Source organism: Aquarana catesbeiana, linkage group LG03 (genome assembly GCF_042186555.1).
Source record: "Aquarana catesbeiana isolate 2022-GZ linkage group LG03, ASM4218655v1, whole genome shotgun sequence".
Classification (NCBI taxonomy): Eukaryota; Metazoa; Chordata; class Amphibia; order Anura; family Ranidae; genus Aquarana; species Aquarana catesbeiana.
Window position 1 is genome coordinate 684074128 of NC_133326.1, and position 20926 is coordinate 684095053.

Here is a 20926-nt window from a genome sequence, read left to right on the forward strand (position 1 = left end):
GGCTACAAGATTATCAGCAACAAATATATGTCAAAGAAACATTTCTAAAACATTAGCAGAGCTAGTGCAAAAACAGCAAATATTTAAAAATATCAATGAAATTGCTTAAGAGTCCACTTGAACAAAGTATCAAATGGTGATCCACTCAGTGAAAGTCCATTAAGAAAAGGCAGGTGAGTATAAACTAGACGATCGTGGAAGAAAATATTAGCAGCGATCCCAAGTCTCCATCACCACACCACTTGATTATCTGTAGGTAATCCACTTACCAGACTCTGCTGGTTAACCCGCTTATTAATCAAAGGGATAATCGCTGTTCACTGGACACTTTTCATCTGTATTTTGCTCATTGCAAGCAATAGATAAAAAAATTCCACATAGCGTAATCCAGTACAATAATTATTTAGTATTTAGTAAGACTATCAGCAAGAAGCTTGGTGAGAAGGAGACAACTGTTGGAGTGATTATTCACAAATGGAAGAAATACAAAATAACCATCAATCGCCCTCCCGCTGGAGCTCTATGCAAGATTTTGCCTCATGGGATAAGGATGATTATGAGAAAAGTGAGGGATCAGCCCAGAACTACACAAGACGAGCTTGTGAATGATCTCATGGCAGTTGGGACCACAGTCAGCAAACAAAACATTGATAACGCAGTGCGCCGCCATTAATTGAAATCTTGCAGCGCCCGCAAGGTCCCCCTCTTCAAGAAGGCACATGCAAAGGTCTGTCCGAAGTTTGCCAATGGACATCTAAATGATTCAGAGAAGGACTGGAAGAAAGTGCTGTGGTCAGATGAGACCAAAATTGAGCTCTTTGGCATTGACTCGATTCGCTGTGTTGGAGGAAGAAAAATGCTCACCAGGATCCTAAGAACACCATCCCTACAGTCAAGCGCAAAGGTGGAAACATTATGCTTTGGGGCTGTTTCTCTGCTAAAGATACAGGCCAACTTTGCCACATTGAGGTGCCAATGGACGGGGCCATGTATTGTAAAATCTTGGATGAGAACCTGCTTTCCTCAGCCAGAACACTGAAGATGGGTCATGGATGGGTCTTCCAGCATGACAATGACTCAAAACATACCGCCAAGGCAACAAAGCGACAAGCGACAGCCAAGAAACCTTAAGGATTTAGAGAAGATCTGTAAAGAAGAGTGGACCAAATCCCTCCTGAGATGCGTGCAAACCTGGTAACCAACTACAAGAAACGTCTTAACTCTGTCCCTGCCAACAAGGTTTCTATCCAAGTACTAAGTCATGTTTTGCTTGGGGATCAGATACTTATTTTACTCACTACAACTACAACAATTTAAAACATTTACATCATCATTTATTTAATCGTGTTTTTTTCTGGATTTTTGGTTGATATTCTGTCTCTATCATTTAAAATACACCTATGATAAAAATTATAGACCCCTTCAAATCTGCAGGGAATCAAATAATTATTTTCCCCACTGTGTGTAATATATATATATATATATATATATATATATATATATATATATATATATAATTTTTTTTTTAATACTTTTGAAAACAAAAGCAGACGTTTTCCATTAATGACAGCTGGTTTTTATCTGATGTTCAGGCCTCCTGGAGAAGCTGGGTGAGATGAATGCGGTTCTGGAGGGTATACAGAAGTCTCTGGACCTGTACTTGGAGACAAAGCGTCAAATCTTCCCACGATTCTACTTCCTGTCCAATGACGATCTGCTGGAGATCCTTGGACAGTCCCGGAACCCAGAGGCCGTTCAACCACATCTCAAGAAATGCTTTGACAATATCAAATCACTCAAGATCCAGAAGGTAATAGCCCAGTACATGATGAGCTGTAAAAAGCACCTGTACTGTAATCATAAGCATAATGCTATAAGGGGAGCAGTAGGTAAAGTATATGCTATACTCCATCCTTCCAGCAATGAAGGCCTTAGGCATCAACTTAAAGGTTAGTCCACCTTTTTTACAATGCTCAATGCTAAAACGATTAATGTGCCTTTCATCAGACAAGTAAACTGCATAAAGGGTCCAGCTGTTCTTTGCTGTGATGTGATCATTTAATAAAACATTTGACCCTTTATGTTTAATATCTTTTTATTAAGTATTTGCAGAAAATACAGGTTTGCAATAGGAAAACAGGTTGTAACTGAACAAATGTGTCCGGATTCGGACATCTATATTATGGTAAGCTACAAGCAATGTAGAACAGAATAATAAAGAAAATAAAATGTTTTCAATTTCAAAAAGTGGTTACAAAAAAACAGTGGCGGACGGTCCATTAGGGCCCCCGATCCATGTGCCCGGCAGGGCGCGGGACGCATGTATTCCAAGGGTTTTTTTTTTTAGAAGCACATGATTAGAGCCTCAGCCTGGCTGAAAAAAAAGGGTGGTCTTGGGGCGCAGAGCCCCGTACTCCGAGCCCACCCACTTGTGTCATGTATGCGGCGGTGGTTAGAGCAGAGAGGAGGAGTAGAGGAGTGGAGGAGGAGGAGGAAGCGGGGGAAGCTGGCAGCAGCCAATGAGTGTACAGTCTCTGGCGGTGACGTGCAGAGGCAGAGTTGCCATGCAGCCTGGGCTGGGAGAAGAAAGATGACGATTTCTGTTGTTGGAGCATGGCCTGGCTCTGTCCACCTGGCTGCTCTCCTACTGCTTCGTCCATCTGCTGTGCCAAGAAGGAGGGGAAGCCGCGATTGTGGATGGGGTAAGTGTGGACCCGGCGGTGGAGGGGGAGCACCAGCAACCACTGCAAGAAACAGATACCCAGTAGGGTTCATGCCTACAGGTTAACATAAGCCACTGGACTACACTGAAAATTATAAGGGGGAAAAAAAGGCAAACCCACTAGTAATATCCGTTTTAGCCAGAGACACGATATCTGGGTTAGCAGGCAACACAATGATGCTAGCTTACAATTAACTGGTATAAAAACAATAGTGTAAATTATAATGTAAAGAAGAAAATGAAGAGAAACATAGAAAGGAGAAAGATGGGGAGAAGGAGAGGGGGAAGGAAGGGGTGGGGGGTGATACCATGGGGAGGTCCTGGTTAAAAATTGAAACCTCAGATGTTGTTAGAGATAAAGAAGTCAGAGGAATATCTGAAATGAGACCATACTGTCCACATAAGTTTATGTGAGTCAGATTTATCCTCATCCCATGCGACCATACGTTCTATGAGCTCAATCTTGTCCAATTCACAAGTCCATCCAGCCATACATTTGACCCTTTATGGAGTTCCCTGGTGTGCTAGTGACATATCCTTTGTTCTGAGTCATTACAGTCTCCAGCAGTTGGTCACTTCAGTACCCACTTACTCTGCAGCCTCTTAAAGGAACATGTGTCTTGGGAATATTGTTCGGCTTTCCACAGAAAAGCAATGGCAAGAGGAATGCAGAGGCTGCCACCCTCTCCCCTCTGTATTCCTCTTGCTGTTGCTTGTCTGTGGAAAGTACTCAGAGCCAAGATCAGCTATCATTACAAAACAGCCATCTCTTTCCTAGCTGTTGTCAGATCGACTGTTGCAGATGCAGAGGGGGCAGGTCAGACCTCATAACTAGACTTATGAAGCTACTTAGCTACATGGGATAAAGTACTATGTGTACTTTGTCTAATAGGAGACAGAACAGTAAAAAAAATGGAGATCTTCTTTAATAGGAAGGAATGCAAAAATGTAGCAATATATTAGAGAATTTATGAATTGAGTACTTACATCTGTGAAGTTGCAAAATGTCCAAACAGCGAACGAACCATCAATGGAAAGAACTTGCTGAGGATATTGCTATCTCCATGTAAAAACTGGCCACATGCAATGCTCATTGGGTTATTCTGGAAAATGCCACACAGTATTGTAATTGGATACCAATTGGATGCCGCCACAATTGGAAGTGAGATCAGCAGAGGTGTCTTTGTAGGAAGGGGATCTTACCAGACCAGAGCAACAGTCAGAGGACAAATTCAAGACATAAGCCAAGGTCAGTAACCAGAGATCAGGATAACGCAGAGTCAGGAGGCAAGCTGGGTCAAACACGATACCAAGATGCAGGTCCGGTCATGAGTCACAGGAGCTGATGACAACTCAGCAATTTTTCTTAGTTTTGCTATGCTTCAACCAGAACATTAGCGAACATGCGCACATGCACGAACAGTCTTGACTCTATGCAGTGGACTACAAATTGCAGTATGCGCATGTGCAAATCTTCAGGCTCACCCATGCACTCAATATTTCTGAAAGGAAGCAACCACTTCTGCAGAAATCAGAGGGTCGGAGGTAACCTGAAGTCTGACACTTTCTGACCTGTTAACCTCATGACCTCACACATGGTTTCTCATCTGCTGTATATGGATTGTGTGAGATCAGTAATTGATAGGACTGCATTGGTCAGACCTCAGCCGAATCTTTAATAATTAAGACTGTACAGTTCTAACAACTGAAGTCTGAGTATTCTGATTGTTTCATTTACCTGTACTTATTGGTGACACAACCCAATTGGTTCTCTTAATCTGAATATATTTTCATTTCCTGTTAAATCACCAGGCTGGCAACAAATATGAAGGTGCAGGGATGTTCTCTGCAGAGGGCGAGTATGTGGAATTTACACACCCTGTCCTCTTAGAGGGTCCCGTGGAAGTAAGTTTGTTTTACAGTCAATATGATAAGTTAAGAAACAAGAGGGTCTCTTTTGATGCGACATCAAAATGCAGATGAGACTTGTTTGTGTGCGTGCATGTGTGTTGGGGGGGGGATGTAAAATATATGCAATATAAAAATAAGCATGCAGATGCTGCTGTAGCCTGAAGGTGGCAGTGTTTGTTCAGTACTGTAATTGTTACATACAACTGAAGTATTACAAAAATGTAAAACATTATTAAAAAAAAAGAGCAAATTTTTCAGCCGATAAAAAATTGTGTACCAGATAAGAACCTTATATGTCAATAAGGGAAAAGATATTTTAAATATATATATATATATATATATATATATTAGCTTCAAAACTTTTCCAAACTTTTATATATTTAACAGAGTTAAAAAAAAAGTGTGGAAACTTTTTGAAGAACTCTCGTGGGTGTGTGGGTGTGTGTATATATATATGTGTGTATATATATATATATATATATATATATATATATATGTATATATATATTTAATATGTGTGCGTGTATGTGTGTGTATATATATATATATATATATATATATATATATATATATATATATATATATATATATATATATATATATATTCTGTATTTATCAGTGTGTTTATATACTTCTGTCATATAATTACTGTCAAGCAATGCATGCTGTTGCTGCTAAATTTGACTTGGACAACCCTGTATAATGACTGCATTCTTCCTGTAGGCCTGGCTTTGCGACATTGAGAGAACCATGCGCTGGACGCTGAAGGAGCTTCTCAGAAACTGTCGCCTGGCGCTAAAGAAGATGAGCAACAAACGGGACAAGTGGGTGAAGGAGTGGGCAGGGCAGGTAGGTGAAAAACAACACCTCATATTAAACTTTGGCAGTTGTCATTCATTCATTCAGAGCAAGCCATAATTACTAAGAGCTGTGTTATTTGGATCGTGACGTCATTAACAGCAGAATGATAAAAATGACTTGTGAGTCATTCCGAGCGAACCATAGCAACCAATCAGAAATCAGCAGTCTAATGGTGGTCATTTGTATCAGCATTTGCAAACAATGCAACCAACAGGAGCTCATACTCATTTATTGGGGCTGTAAGTCATACTTTGCCATAAACCCTCTTTTGTATATTAAAGGGGTTTGTAAACCCTTTTTTTTTTTTTTTTAATTAAAATAGCAAACATTTTATACTTACCTGTTCTTGGCAATCGTTAGCCCCAATCCTCTTCTTCTGGGGTGCCCCGTCAGCGCCTCAGGCCCCTCCTCTTCATTGGGTGACCACACGTAAAACCACTGTCCCTGGGGGGCACCCTGTGTGGGCTCGCTCCCGAGTCCCACTGCTGCCTCCATTGACACAGACAGCGGGACTCGGCCCTGCCCCCTGCTCCCGTGTCACTGGATTTGATTGACAGCAGCGGGAACCAAACTGTCCAATGAGAAAAGAGACGGTGGCTGGAGCCACTGCGCTTGTGCACATCGCTCGATCAGATCATATTGGACTCAGGGAAGAAAAAGGGGGGTCTGGGGGGAGCTGCAGCACAGAAGGCTTTTCACCTTAATACATTCTAAACCTTGTGGCTGTACAACCACTTTAAGCTTCCATATGAGTGCATCGACCTCTTTCACCAACAATCTGCATAACTACATTTCCCCAGCATGTTGCTCAATACTGAAGGTATGTAAATAAGCGTCCTCCCTTTAAATGCCACTGGCCAACAATTTGCTTAGTTGATGGGCATATTAGTAATTCTCAGTCATGCGATAACAATGTTAAATATGCAGGATGCAGGTTTCATTGACAAAATTAACATTAAATGTTTAATACTGTAACTGTTAGATACAACTGCAGTATTAAAAAAATGCATAAATTAAAAATTGAAAAGAAAAACATTTTCTACATTATCTGTCTGCCTTCCCTGCAGATGCTGATCACTGCCAGCCAGATCCAGTGGACCACAGATGTCACCAAATCTCTAGTGACTGCTAAAGAACGTGCAGACAAAAAGTTTCTGAAGATAATGAAAAAGAAGCAGGTTTGTTGTGATTGTTTGTGTTGTATTATGTGATTTACATTATGATATTAAAGATGTCTCTGTCCCTGCCTTCACACAATACCATTGCAATTTTAGGTCTCTATGTTGCATAAATATTCTGACGCCATTCGAGGAAACCTTACAAAAATTCTGCGCCTCAAACTGGTGGCACTTGTGACGGTTGAGGTTCATGCCAGAGATGTCATTGATAAGATGCTGAAGAGTGGATGCACTGATGTGGCTTCCTTTGAGTGGCTGAGTCAATTGCGCCTTTACTGGGATAAGGTGATGTCCCTTGTCTGATCTCCTGATCCTACCGGCTAAAGGTAGAAAAGGCCTTAAACAGAAGGGAGCTATGAGTCTGTTCTCCTGCAGGGTGATACAGACAGAAGGGGGCTATGAGTCTGTCCTCCTCCTGCAGGGTGATACAGACAGAAGGGAGCTATGAGTCTGTCCTCCTCCTGCAGGGTGATACAGACAGAAGGGGGGTATGAGTCTGTCCTCCTCCTGCAGGGTGATACAGACAGAAGGGAGCTATGAGTCTGTCCTCCTCCTGCCGGGTGATACAGACAGAAGGGAGCTATGAGTCTGTCCTCCTCCTGCCGGGTGATACAGACAGAAGGGGGCTATGAGTCTGTCCTCCTCCTGCAGGGTGATAAAGACAGAAGGGAGCTATGAGTCTGTCCTCCTCCTGCGGGGTGATACAGACAGAAGGGAGCTATGAGTCTGTCCTCCTCCTGCGGGGTGATACAGACAGAAGGGAGCTATGAGTCTGTCCTCCTCCTGCAGGGTGATACAGACAGAAGGGGGCTATGAGTCTGTCCTCCTCCTGCATGGTGATACAGACAGAAGGGGGCTATGAGTCTGTCCTCCTCCTGCAGGGTGATACAGACAGAAGGGAGCTATGAGTCTGTCCTCCTCCTGCAGGGTGATACAGACAGAAGGGAGCTATGAGTCTGTCCTCCTCCTGCGGGGTGATACAGACAGAAGGGGGCTATGAGTCTGTCCTCCTCCTGCGGGGTGATACAGACAGAAGGGGGCTATGAGTCTGTTCTCCTCCTGCAGGGTGACACAGACAGAAGGGAGCTATGAGTCCTCCTCCTGCAGGGTGATACAGACAGGAATAATATAAATATAATTATTTCTTTTTGCAGGATGTTGATGACTGCATTATTAGACAGACAAACACTCATTTCCGGTATGGGTATGAATATTTGGGAAATTCAGGACGTCTTGTGATCACACCCCTCACTGACAGGTAATACCCCTTATATCATTATCTGGGTAATTATGGTATATTGTAAATAGGGTGGGTTGTTGAAGATCGCAAATACAAGTGTAGCGCAAAGCTCTCCTCCAGTCCATAGTCTCTCAGGTTCAGGCCTGTCGCCGCTCATTGCTATGCAGACATTTAAGAATGGGCACACACTGATGACATCACACCATAAATATTATAGTCTGCCTGACTGGTTTGCCAACAGACCCTGCCTATGGCCACACCTCTCTGACGTGTTTCACTTCTATTGGTCTTAATTCTGGAGGGTGATTTAGCCCAATAGGAATTAAATGAGTCAGTGAGTTTGGCCATAGGTGCAGACTGTTAGCAAACCAGCCAGGTGGAATAAAATATTCATGATGTGAGGTCAGTGTGTGGCCTGGTCTAGAAGCATGAAGAGTGGGTTGTTGGGTTTATCATATAGGATGGTGACACCAATATTATCTTTGTGATGTTGATCCATGGATTTCACTTTGTCCTTACACTTTAGATGTTACATGACTCTCACTACCGCCCTGCACCTCCACCGTGGAGGCTCGCCAAAGGGCCCAGCCGGTACTGGAAAGACTGAGACGGTAAAGGACCTGGGAAAGGCTCTGGGGATGTATGTGATTGTTGTAAACTGCTCAGAAGGACTGGATTATAAATCTATGGCAAGAATGTACTCCGGCTTGGCTCAGGTAAGGAAATCTGTGATGTTATTACACAATTAAAATATAAGCCTCTGCAACACATGTACCTATCTGCAAGAGGTTGGGGATTCATTGAAACAGTAGTTCCATTTTTACCCCAAACCCATCCCTATCCATATCCCAGACCACCCAACCATTATGTTGACAAGAACAGGTAAGCTTACCTAGAGAAAATATTACCATGGAAAAAGTCATGGTTGTGTTACCAGATCTACGTACTCCATGCAAACATTACTGGGGGGGCGGGGCAACTCTTACATGCTGGAGCTGACATTCAGTCACTAGAAATCACAAGGCTTTAAATCAAGATAATGTTTCCAAAAATGAGGGTTCAATGGGTGTTTTTATAACCAATCTACAGTTCCCAGCTTCTGCTTTAAAGCAGGGGTCACCAAACTTTCTAAACAAAGGGCCAGTTCAGACTTTAGGGAGGCCAGACTATGCCCACTGATACTGAACAATGCCCCATATTTGGTAATAGGGGTGAAATAGCATCCTGTTGTTGGTGTAAGTGGGGGGAATAGTGCCCCATCTTTGGTATTAGGGAGAGAAATAGTGCTCCATCGTTGGTGTCAGTGGGAGCAATAGTGCCCCATCTTTAGTTTTAGGGGCAGAAATAGTGCCCCATCATTGGTGTCAGTGAGGGGAATAGTGCCCCATCTTTGGTATTATGGGGAGAAATAGGGCCCCATCTTTGGTATTAGGGGGAGAAATAGTGCCCCATCATAGATTGCCCAGTGCTTTACAACATGAGGGCAGACAGTAAAGTTACAATACAATTTAATACAGGAGGAATCAGAGGGCCCTGCTCGTTAGAGCTTACAATATAGAAGGGAGGGTCAAGTGAAACAGAAGGTAATAACTGTGGGGGATGAACTGATGGAGAAAATGAAAATGCATTTGTTAGGTGTGGGTAGGATAGGCTTTTTTGAAAAGGAGGGTTTTCAGGGATCGTCTAAAAGCTAATAGAGTAGGAGATAATCAGACAGGTTGGGGTAAGGAGTTCCATAGGATTGAAGAGGCCTTAGAAAACTCCTGAAGGCGAGCAACGGAGGAGGTGATGAGGGAGCTAGAGAGCAGGAGGTCTTGAGGGGAACGAAGAGAATGATTAGGTTGGTATTTTGAGACTAGGCTAGTGATGTAGCTGGGGGCTAAATTTATAAGTTATTGTTATTAGCAGCATTCATGATGAATTGAAGGGGGCATAGCCTATGTAGAGATAAGCCAATGAGTGGGGAGTTGCAGTAGTCGAGGCGACAGATGACCAGGGAGTGAATTAAAAGCTTTGTTGTGTTGTTGGTTGGAAAGGGGCGTATTTTGGAGATGTTGCGGAGGTTGAGGCGGTAGGATTGGGCCATGGGGCTTAAAGGAGAGTTCAGAGTCCAGGACTACACCTAGGTCCTTAGCATGCGGGGATGGGCTGATAGTTATGCCATCGATTTTGACAAAGAGATCAGGGGAAGGTGTCCGTGGTGGAGGAAAAATTATAAGTTCAGTTTTGGATAGATTGAGCTGGAGGAAGTGGTGTGACATCCAGACTGATATATCTGTTAGTAAATTAGTGATATGTGAGGAGACTGAGGGAGTGAGCTGAGGGTTAGAGAAATAGATTTGGGTGTCGTTGGCATAGAGATGATATTTGAAGCCATGGGAGGCTATCAGCTGACCCAGGGAGGAGGTGTAGATTGAAAATAGGAGAGGCCCAAGAACAGAACCTTGGGGGACCCCAATAGAGAAAGGAAGAGAAGAGGAGGAAGGAGAGTTTTAAGTAACCCTAAAGGTGCAGTTGGATAAGTAGGAAGAGAACCAGCGAAGAGTACAGTCACGGAGACCAACGGCGTGGAGTTTTTGGAGGAGGGAGTAGTCAACCGTATCAAAGGCAGCAGAAAGGTCGAAGAGTAGGTGTACCGAATAGTGTCCATTGGGTTTGGCCGTTAGTAGATTGTTAGTTTTAGGAACGCAGTTTCTGTGGAGTGTTGAGGAGGAAATCCAGACTGAAGGGGATCAAGAAGGCTATTCTTGGAAAGGTGGTTGCTCAGTCGGTTGTAGACCAGACGTTCAAAGAGTTTGGATAGAAAAGGGGGCAAAGAGATGGGGCCTAGGTTGTTAAAATTGATTGGATCCAGTGAAGGCTTTTTAAGTATGGGGCTGAATAGTACCTGTTTTAGAGAGTTGGAGAAGATGCCAGAAGTGAGGGAGGGATTGAAGATGTGGGTTAAAGAGTGTAAAATTGAGTCAGAGGGTAGCATTTGCAAGGGAACAGAATCCAGAGGGCAGGTAGTTAATTGGACATTAGCAAGTAGTTTAGCAACCTCGTCTATAGCGGTGGGGTTGAATGAGGGAAGTAATGTTTGTACCTGTGGGCATGAAGTGTAAAGCGTGGAAGGTATACCAGTGGGTATGTCGGTAGATGTCGTGGGAGGAATTATGCTCTATCATAGGTGTTAGTGGGGCGAATTATGCACCATATTTGGTTTAATTGGGAAAAATAGTGCCCCATTATTGGTGTCAGTGGGAGGAATAATACCCCGTCATTGGTATCAGTGGGAAGAATTATGCTCCATCAATGGTATCAGTGGGCGGAGTAGTGTGCCATCATTGATATCAGTGGTGTCAGTGGCAGGAACTATGCCCCATTGTTGGTGTCAGTGGCAGGAGTAATGTCTCATGGGCTGGATAAAGGCAAACAAGGGGCCACATCCTGCCCCCAGGCTGCAGTCTGGAGACAACTGCTTTAAAGACTTGGAGAGTTGGCGAGTGGCTGATGTCAAGTTCCAAGTCGTTCTATAGAAATGGATCAACACAAGTGATGTCAATGAGACAGAAGACTCCAAATGATTAAAGAGGGGTCTCAGGAGGGCTTTGTAGGTGGGGAAAAGGACTGTGATGTACCTTTACAATGAATAATTTTAACAGACTAGACTGGGAAAAGTCTAAATCAGTAGTGGTCAACGTAAGAGGTATAAAAGACCTCAGCTACAGCCCCTGATATCACCTAGGGACCTCACATAATATTCATTATATGTAATGCTTCAGAAGACTTTCAGAGAGAGCAGACATATTACAGGAGTTGATCGGTGAATGGGGACATACTGTAGAAGTAAATAGAGGCTGAGGGTATGCCTCAGGAGACAGTCCAAGATAGGAACATGACACATGAGACTGTTAGAGCTCACTGTCATTGTAGCCCCTTTACAAAACCCCTGACTGCTGGCGTCTAAGGACTGCACAACAAGTGCCAAAAAGGCACATGGAGTTGGGCACTAGGAGTCTAAATAGTATGGAACATACTGCCCTGTTAATGGGTAGTGGCAGATTACAGAAGAGGGTGTTTTGGTTCAGTCCACTGTCATTGACCTTCTACTTTCTCTGGCCATGGATCATTTCCATCTTTTTCTGCTCTAGACCGGAGCCTGGGGCTGCTTTGATGAATTTAACCGAATCAACATTGAAGTGCTGTCCGTGGTGGCCCAACAAATCCTGTCCATCCTTTCTGCTCTTTCTGCCAACCTGACCCGGTTTGTCTTTGAGGGCCGAGACATCAGCTTGGTGTGGTCATGCGGTATCTTCATCACCATGAATCCAGGTAAGATCCCCCTTTTTAGGATACTAAACACAAACTGTTTAATTTACATTGTCCCTTCTAATTTTGTACAGTGAGGGAAAAAAGTATTTGATACCCTGCTGATTTTGTAAGTTTTCCCACTGACAAAGAAATGATCAGTCTATAATTTTAATGGTAGGTTTACTTTAACACTGAGAGACAGAATAACAACAACAAAAAATCCAGAAAAACGCATTTCAAAAAAGTTATAAATTGATTTGCATTTTAATGAGTGAAATAAGTATTTGACCCCTTCGCAAGACTTGACTTAGTACTTGGTGGCAAAACCCTTGTTGGCAATCACAGAGGTCAGATGTTTCTTGTAGTTGGCCACCACGTTTGCACACATCTCAGGAGGGATTTTGTCCCACTCCTCCTTGCAGATCCTCTCCAAGTCATTAAGATTTTGAGGCTGACGTTTGGTAACTCAAACCTTCAGCTCCCTCCACATATTTTCTATGGGATTAAGGTCTGAAGCCTGGCTAGGCCACTCCACGACCTTAATGTGCTTCTTCTTGAGCCACTCCTTTGTTGCCTTGGCTGTGTGTTTTGGGTCATTGTCATGCTGGAATACCCATGCACCACCCATTTTTAATGCCCTGGCTGAGGGAAGGAGGTTCTCACCCAAGATTTGATGGTACATGGCCCCATCCATCGTCCCTTTGATGCGGTGAAGTTGTCCTGTCCCCTTAGCAGAAAAACACCCCCAAAGCATAATGTTTCCACCTTCATGTTTGACGGTGAGGATGGTGTTCTTGGGTCATAGGGCAGCATTCCTCCTCCTCCTCTAAACACGGCGAGTTGAGTTGATGCCAAAAAGCTTGATTTTTGGTCTCATCTGACCACAACACTTTCACACAGTTCTCCCCTGAATCATTCAGATGTTCATTAGCAAACTTCAGATGGGCCTGTACATGTGCTTTCTTGAGCAGGGGGATCTTGAGGGCACTGCAGGATTTCAGTGTTTTCTTGGTGACTATGGTCCCAGCTGCCTTGAGATCATTGACAAGATTCTCCCATGTAGTTCTGGGCTGATTTCTCACCGTTCCCATGATCATTTAAACTTCACAAGGTGAGATCTTGCATAGAGCCCCAGATCAAGGGAGATTGACAATTATTTTGTGTTTCTTTCGTTTGCAAATAATCGCGCTAACTGTTGTCACCCTCTCACCAAGCTGTTTGGCGATGGTCTTGTAGCCCATTCCAGCCTTGTGTAGGTCTGCAATCTTGTCCCTGACATCCTTGGACAGCTCTTTTGTCTTGGCCATGGTGGAGAGATTGGAATCTGAGATTGGAATCAATCTAATCTGATTGATTGCTTCTGTGGACAGGTGTCTTTTATACAGGTAACAAGCTATGTTTAGGAGCACTCCTTTTAAGAGAGTGCTCCTAATCTCAGCTCGTTACCTGTATAGAAGACACCTGAGAGCCAGAAATCTTGTTGATTGATAGGGGATCAAATACCCAATTCACTAATTGAAATGCAAATTAATTTATAACTTTTTTGAAATGCATTTTTCTGGTTATTTTTGTTGTTATTCTGTCTCTCAGTGTTAAAATAAACCTACCATTAAATTATAGACTGATCATTTCTTTGTCAGTGGCAAACGTACAAAATCAGCAGGGGATCAAATACCTTTTTCCATCACTGTATATGGATGATGGCACTGTAATTATTTTAATTAAAAAGAACATCTAAGTACCTTTTTCCTAATTTATATACAGCTGTCACATGACCCAGCTCTCTCCCAGCCTGTCTGCAGGGAAACATAAGTAGAAGGAGCTTCTTGTCCTCTAATGCTGGTCACAAGTTCCCAAAAAAATACAGCCTTTGGAATACAGAGTAAAAATTAACAATTAATATCAATAAACAGTTTTAAATTGTCATACAAATATATATTTGAAATCCAATCTTTATTATTTTTGGCAATATAATGATGTGGGCAGATTTCTGCCAGCCACAGGCTGTGTCACACCCCTCCAGCCTGTGTCTTAGAATAACAGGGAGGTGAAGCCTCCATCAATCTACATGTAATCCCACTGCCCCTATTGTGTTTAGCTGGTTAGCGGGCATGGAGAAGGAGGGAGGTTGTGGGCTGTCTTTTACCACTGTGCATACACCCACATCTGTGACTCCATAGTCATATGGGCTGTTCAGATGTGATAGTGAGGAAATGCTCAGCATAGAAACTCACTGAAAACTGATCATACACAGAGCTGCCAACACTGCTCTGCAAAATCCCTAGCTGAATTGGGGACATGAACAGAAGGTGCAGATAGAGAGCAGCAGGATCAACCAGGTATTTTGCAGAATACAGAAAACCCATAGTTACTGAGTGAGTATGAACAGCATGGAATACACCATTTATTGATAGTTTTTTTATGATATGGGTTTAGTGACACTTTAGTTAAACATATCATGTAAGATATGGGCATAAACCCAAAATATTAAAGTAGATCTAAACCCAACCACTAAAATCATACATAATCTCTAAACCCGCAGTGATATATTGGATTGTCAGAGACTAGTATCATGCTACAACTATAGCTGAAGCCTGGAGATATTCTTCAGAAGAATGTAAGAGACTAGGGAAATGTATGACACTGCTAGAGATCACTGACATTACAGCTCCTCTACAAGTCAATGCTCGTGCTACTGGCTGCTTGGACCCGAGGACAACACAATAAGTCCCAAAGAGCCTTATGTTGAGCACTAGGTTCTAAACTGTGAGTTTATTTTAAAAGTCATTTTCAATTCTCCTAAATCTTCAGCTTTCATTACAATAAAGTGGTTGTACAGGCACAAGTTTTTCTACCTTCATACATTCTATGAGTTTTTATGACACATTTTTGGGGCTAAATCTCAAACTGACTGTTTATACCAATTTATTCTTGAGCCCACGTAACATGATGACACCTCATTTGCACTTATGCTCCATTGACCTGGAACTCCCCTGGAATTTATCTCATGTTCCTCTATCACTGACCCATTCTTCTGGTCACAGGTTATGCAGGCCGTACTGAGCTCCCAGATAATCTCAAGTCCATGTTCAGACCCATCTCCATGGTAGTACCAGACTCCACACTGATCGCAGAGATTATTCTATTCGGAGAAGGCTTCAGCAACTGCAAGGTACCCGATGTGTGTTGTGTGGTGTGAAAAAATAGCAGTCACATTTCTGTAGGACCCTCCAGCAATCAGTCTCTCATGTTCTCTTTTAGCTGCTGGCTAAGAAGGTCTACACCTTATATTCCCTGGCTGTTCAGCAACTTTCCAAGCAAGACCACTACGACTTCGGCTTACGAGCTTTGACGTCCCTGCTAAGATATGCTGGACGTAAACGCCGACTGCGTCCAGATCTGTCCGATGAGGAGGTGAGAGGGAAGCCAATGTGTATGTGGTATCTAAAGCTGCAAGATCATTTTAGAACTAGTTCTTGGATATTTAAGCTGAATTCCAGGAATTTAACTACTTTGTAAAAGCAGCAGGCTTACCATGAGTTAAGTCTAACAAGGTGCCTGCTGCCTCTAGACTTATCTGTATTATTCACATCTGACAGGTTTATTGTGCTCCAGGAAGATAACTTCAGGAGCTCCAATGCTACTCACTGTGGTCTCTGTTCTTTCAATAGCAGATTTCCTGGAGCTACTATGCCTTCCCCTCCTCTCTTTATGCCCATTTACAGAAGCCTTTGTATTATGTGAACTCATTTACAAAATACAAAGGCTTCTGTGAATGGGCAGCAGAGGGGAGGGGCGGGCATAGCTGCTGTGTGTGCTTCTCTCTTCTCAGAGTGGAGGTGTGTGTCCTCCAGAAGAATAAGTAATAGAGATAAGTCCCAAGGGTGACATGCATTTAATTGGACTTAACTCATGGGGTGCCTGCACTTTTTACAAAGTTTCTGAATTACTGCAATTCTGCTTTAAACCTAAAAAAATGAGTAAAAGTGAAAAAAGTGTGATTTATTATCTGCAGACAGCTATTACTGACTAATGGGGATACTTTTTTATTTACAATTAATTGATCCATTAATTGGTAAACATATTTCCATCCCAAGAAAATTACAAAAAAAAAAAACAGCTTTTACTGCAATACTCACCGTCATTTTGGAAACTGTCATAAGCAGTATTTTTTCCTGCCACGAGATGTCCCCAGTCTGGGTTGAATGGCAAGCCAGCATCAATCAATCCACTTCTTCTGAGCCCAAGCTATCATGGATTACCCACCACCACAGAAGAAGAAGGACATGTGACATTATTGGAATGTCTATATTATATTATATATATATATATATCTATATATCTATAGATATATATAGATCTATATATATATATATATAAATATATATATAGATCTATATATATCTATATATATATATAGATATATATATATCTATATATATATATAGATATATATATATCTATATATATAGTCATGGCCGAAATTGTTGGCACCCCAGAAATTTTTCCAGAAAATCAAGTATTTCTCACAGAAAAGTATTGCAGTAACACACGTTTTGCTATACACATGTTTATTCCCTTTGTGTGTATTGGAACAAAACAAAAAAAGGGAGGAAAAAAAGCAAATTGGACATAATATCACACAAAATTCCAAAAATGGGCTGGTCAAAATTCGTGGCACCCTTTTTAAAATTGTGGATAAATAAGATTGTTTCAAGCATGTGATGCTCCTTTAAACTCACCTGGGGCAAGTAACAGGTGTGGGCAATATAAAAATCACACCTGAAAGCAGATAAAAAGGAGAGAAGTTCACTTAGTCTTTGCATTGTGTGTCTGTGTGTGCCACACTAAGCATGGACAACAGAAAGAGGAGAAGAGAACTGTCTGAGGACTTGAGAACCAAAATTGTGGAAAAATATCAACAATCTCAAGGTTACAAGTCCATCTCCAGAGATCTAGATTTGAATTTGTGCACAGTGCGCAACATTATCAAGAAGTTTGCAACCCATGGCACTGTAGCTAATCTCTCTGGGCGTGGACGGAAGAGAAAAATTGATAGAAAGGTTGCAATGCAAGATAGTCCGGATGGTGGATAAGCAGCCCCAAACAAGTTCCAAAGACATACAAGCTGTCCTGCAGGCTCAGGGAGCATCAGTGTCAGCGCAAACTATCCGTCGACATTTAAATGAAATGAAACGCTATGGCAGGAGATCCAGGAGGACCCCACTACTGACACAGAGACATAAAAAAGCAAGACTACAGTTTGCCAAAATGTACTTGAGTAAGCCAAAATCCTTCTGGGAAAACGTCTTGTGGACAGATGAGACCAAGATAGAGCTTTTTGGTAAAGCACATCATTCTACTGTTTATCTAAAATGGAATGAGGCCTACAAAGAAAAGAACACAGTACCTACACAGTACCTACAGTGAATTATGGTGGAGGTTCAATGATGCTTCGAGGTTGTTTTGCTGCCTCTGGCACTGGGTTCCCTTGAATGTGTGCAAGGCATCGTGAAATCTGAGGATTACCAAAGGATTTTGGGTCGTACTGTAGAGCCCAGTGTCAGAAAGCTGGGTTTGCGTCCGAGATCTTGGGTCTTCCAGCAGGACAATGACCCCAAACACGTCAAAAAGTACCCAGAAATGGATGGCAACAATGCGCTGGAGAGTTCTAAAGTGGCCAGCAATGAGTCCAGATCTAAATCCCATTGAACACCTGTGGAGAGATCTTAAAATTGCTATTGGGAAAAGGTCCCCTTCCAATAAGAGAGACCTGGAGCAGTTTGCAAAGGAAGAGTGGTCCAAAATTCTGGGTAAGAGGTGTAAGAAGCTTATTGATGGTTATAGGAAGCGACTGATTTCAGTTATTTTTTCCAAAGAGTGTGCAACCAAATATTAAGTTAAGGGTGCCAAGAATTTTGACCAGCCCATTTTTTGGAGTTTTGTGTGACATTATGTCCAATTAGCTTTTTTTCCTCCCTTTTTTTGTTTTGTTCCAATACACACAAAGGGAATAAACACGTGTATAGCAAAACATGTGTTTTCTGTGAGAAATACTTGATTTTCTGGAAACATTTCTGGGGTGCCAACAATTTCGGCCATGACTGTGTATATATATATATATATATATATATATATATATATACAGTATGTAGTATATTGTTGTTATTATTATACATTATTTATATAGTGCCAATATGCCAATAGTTGCAGAGTAGACATGTGCAGAACGGAAACATTTGTTTCCTTTTGGATAGATTTGTTATGTTACTAATGTCGTTGATTTGTTTTTGGAATTCATTTATTTTGTTTCGTTTATTAATTTTCTTACGAATGCCAAATTTTCATAATGATTCTAGTACTGATTGGTCAAAAAATGATCGATCAATTTTAATTCTGCCCGGGCAGAGTCACCCGATGACGTCAGCTGGTGACCCTGCCCCCTCGCAATGTTGTCAACCCATGCCCCGGTCGGTAACATCATAAGGGGCGATCTGCTTAATTATCAGCAAAAGAGGCATCTCCTGGAGCTATTAACGCCCACAATTACCTTCCAATGGAGTGGCTCACCAGCGGGAATGACCCTGCAGCGACATCCGATTAGCAGGGCAATGGCAAAGTGGCTGAAGGACATCGGAGCGGTGCCGCACCCTGGGCCTCAAGATGGCGCCAACCCACTGCCACCACGCTCCCTGACTAAAGACTGGGGCAGAGATGCTGCGGAGCAGCTGGAACGCTTTGCCTGGAGTGCAGCTCCGGTTCTCTACGCATCTACCGATTCTACCAGTGGGATGTCACCCCCGGCAACATCAGGAACGTTGGACACTGAGAGACTGAGGGCTGCTATACCATGTGAGGTAACAGAGGGGGGATGGTGTGGTTGAATGGCCGGAGGCTGGAGGAGGGTTAAGGAGGAATGACCCTGCTCTCAGCCAGCTCTCTCTACCTAGCCACACAGAGGAGCCGACACTCAAGCATGTGTTTATGACTGTGCAGAACTGTAATCACACACAGGCTTCCCAGTCTATTCAGTTTCACCATCTTAGGGAGGATGTCACTATCATGCGCCATGATATGCAGAAAGTGCGGGAGCGCACCTCTGCTCTGGAGGACCGGGTGAACAATGTAGAGAATGAGATGGGCCCCCTTCAGCGACATCTCAAAGTAGCCGGTCTGAAAACGAACCATCACGCTAATCGCATTGATGATCTCGAAAACAGACTCAGGAGAAACAACCTGCGTATCCTGAGCCTTCCTGAGCGCATGGAAGGAAGGAATCCTACTTTTTATCAAGCAAGCATCCTACTGAGTTTATTATGTTGCTGGATTTATTTGATAAGCAAAATTTTACTCCCTTCTTTGCGTTGGAAAGGGCGCACAGAATCCCTGCTAGACCCCTGCCCCCCGGGCAACTTGCCACGTCCGTTTATACAAAAAATGCCCCACTATAGAGACAGAGACAAGATTCTTTCCTGAGCCCGCACCATGGGTAATGTTGATGTGAAACGGCTCCAAAGTCTCTTTCTTCCTGGATTACTCTGTTCAAGTCCAAAAACAAAGAGCTCAGTTCCCGGGTGTTAAAAGGCGCCTTCGCAATCTTCAGTTCCAATACGCCATGCTCTACCCTGCTAAGCTCCGAATCGTTGCTAGGGGGGAAACACTGTTCTTTGAAAATCCTAAGGTGGCTGCCTCCTGCCGCGACAGGAATGAACAACACTTACCTCCTCCTCCCCGCACTGCTAATCCCTCATGAAATGCTTTGGTTTGCGGAGTCGTTCTTTACTTTGGATATACAGTTGATTAGAGATGCCTAGCTAAAGGCAGTTAATGTACGGATATCAACACCGAACTTTACGTATCTTGAGTTGAAATTCTTTTCCACCAATGGGATCCACGTGCAGTTGTAAGCCTGGATCATCTTCCCCCCATTCCTACCTGCGGGAACTTGTTAGACATCCAGAGTTCTGGGATGCAAGCTGGTTTTGTTTGTTCTCAATTTTGTTTTCTATTTTTTTATTGTTTTTTTTATTCATATGCTGTTTCATCATGGGACTTCTGCACGACCTGGTATGCTTCTGATGATAATTGGCGGGGGCAAAAAATACTGCACTGCGATACGTATGCTTCTATTGGTGCTGAGTGTTAATACTCTACCAGAGCAGGATTGGAGGGCACTCATCCACTATCTTTTTGTGGCTGTTGTCATACCTATTATTTTTTGCCCTATGCTCAAACACGGGAATGGCTGACGAAATGGTAATTTTGTCCTGGAACATTAGAGGACTTAAGGACCCAATCAAAAAGCGTGCCATGTTTACTGCATTTTCTCAATATGCTTCATCATTCGTTTGCTTGCAGGAAACACATTTAACTCACAATACTGTTTCTCTATTGCAGAATAGAATGTTTTTTTACCCAGTACCACTCTGTGTACTCAGCATACGCTAGAGCAGGGATATGCAATTAGCGGACCTCCAGCTGTTGCAAAACTACAAGTCCCATCATGCCTCTGCCTCTGGGTGTCATGCTTGTGGCTATCAGTCTTGCTATGCTTCATTGGACTTGTAGCTCTGCAACAGCTGGAGGTCCGCTAATTGCATATCCCTGCGCTAGAGGCTCTAGTATACTAATCTCTTACAAAATACAGTTTTGCTGCAGGCAAACCGTGATCAATCCACAAGGCAGATTTGTTCTACTGCTCTGTACACTGTTCTATATGCA

At 42.8% G+C, this 20926-nt stretch overlaps 1 protein-coding gene across 1 annotated transcript in view; it reads left to right on the forward strand.

Moving 5' to 3' along the window:
- LOC141133537 (dynein axonemal heavy chain 2-like) overlaps window positions 1-20926 on the forward strand; it is a 345338-nt gene that overhangs the window by 192729 nt on the left and 131683 nt on the right. The window contains exons 31-40 of the mRNA XM_073622980.1: window positions 1593-1810; window positions 4535-4627; window positions 5357-5482; window positions 6562-6672; window positions 6769-6957; window positions 7827-7930; window positions 8439-8628; window positions 12046-12226; window positions 15250-15377; window positions 15467-15619. Coding sequence (XP_073479081.1) covers window positions 1593-1810; window positions 4535-4627; window positions 5357-5482; window positions 6562-6672; window positions 6769-6957; window positions 7827-7930; window positions 8439-8628; window positions 12046-12226; window positions 15250-15377; window positions 15467-15619 — 1493 coding nt within the window. The remainder of the gene's footprint in view (window positions 1-1592; window positions 1811-4534; window positions 4628-5356; window positions 5483-6561; window positions 6673-6768; window positions 6958-7826; window positions 7931-8438; window positions 8629-12045; window positions 12227-15249; window positions 15378-15466; window positions 15620-20926) is intronic.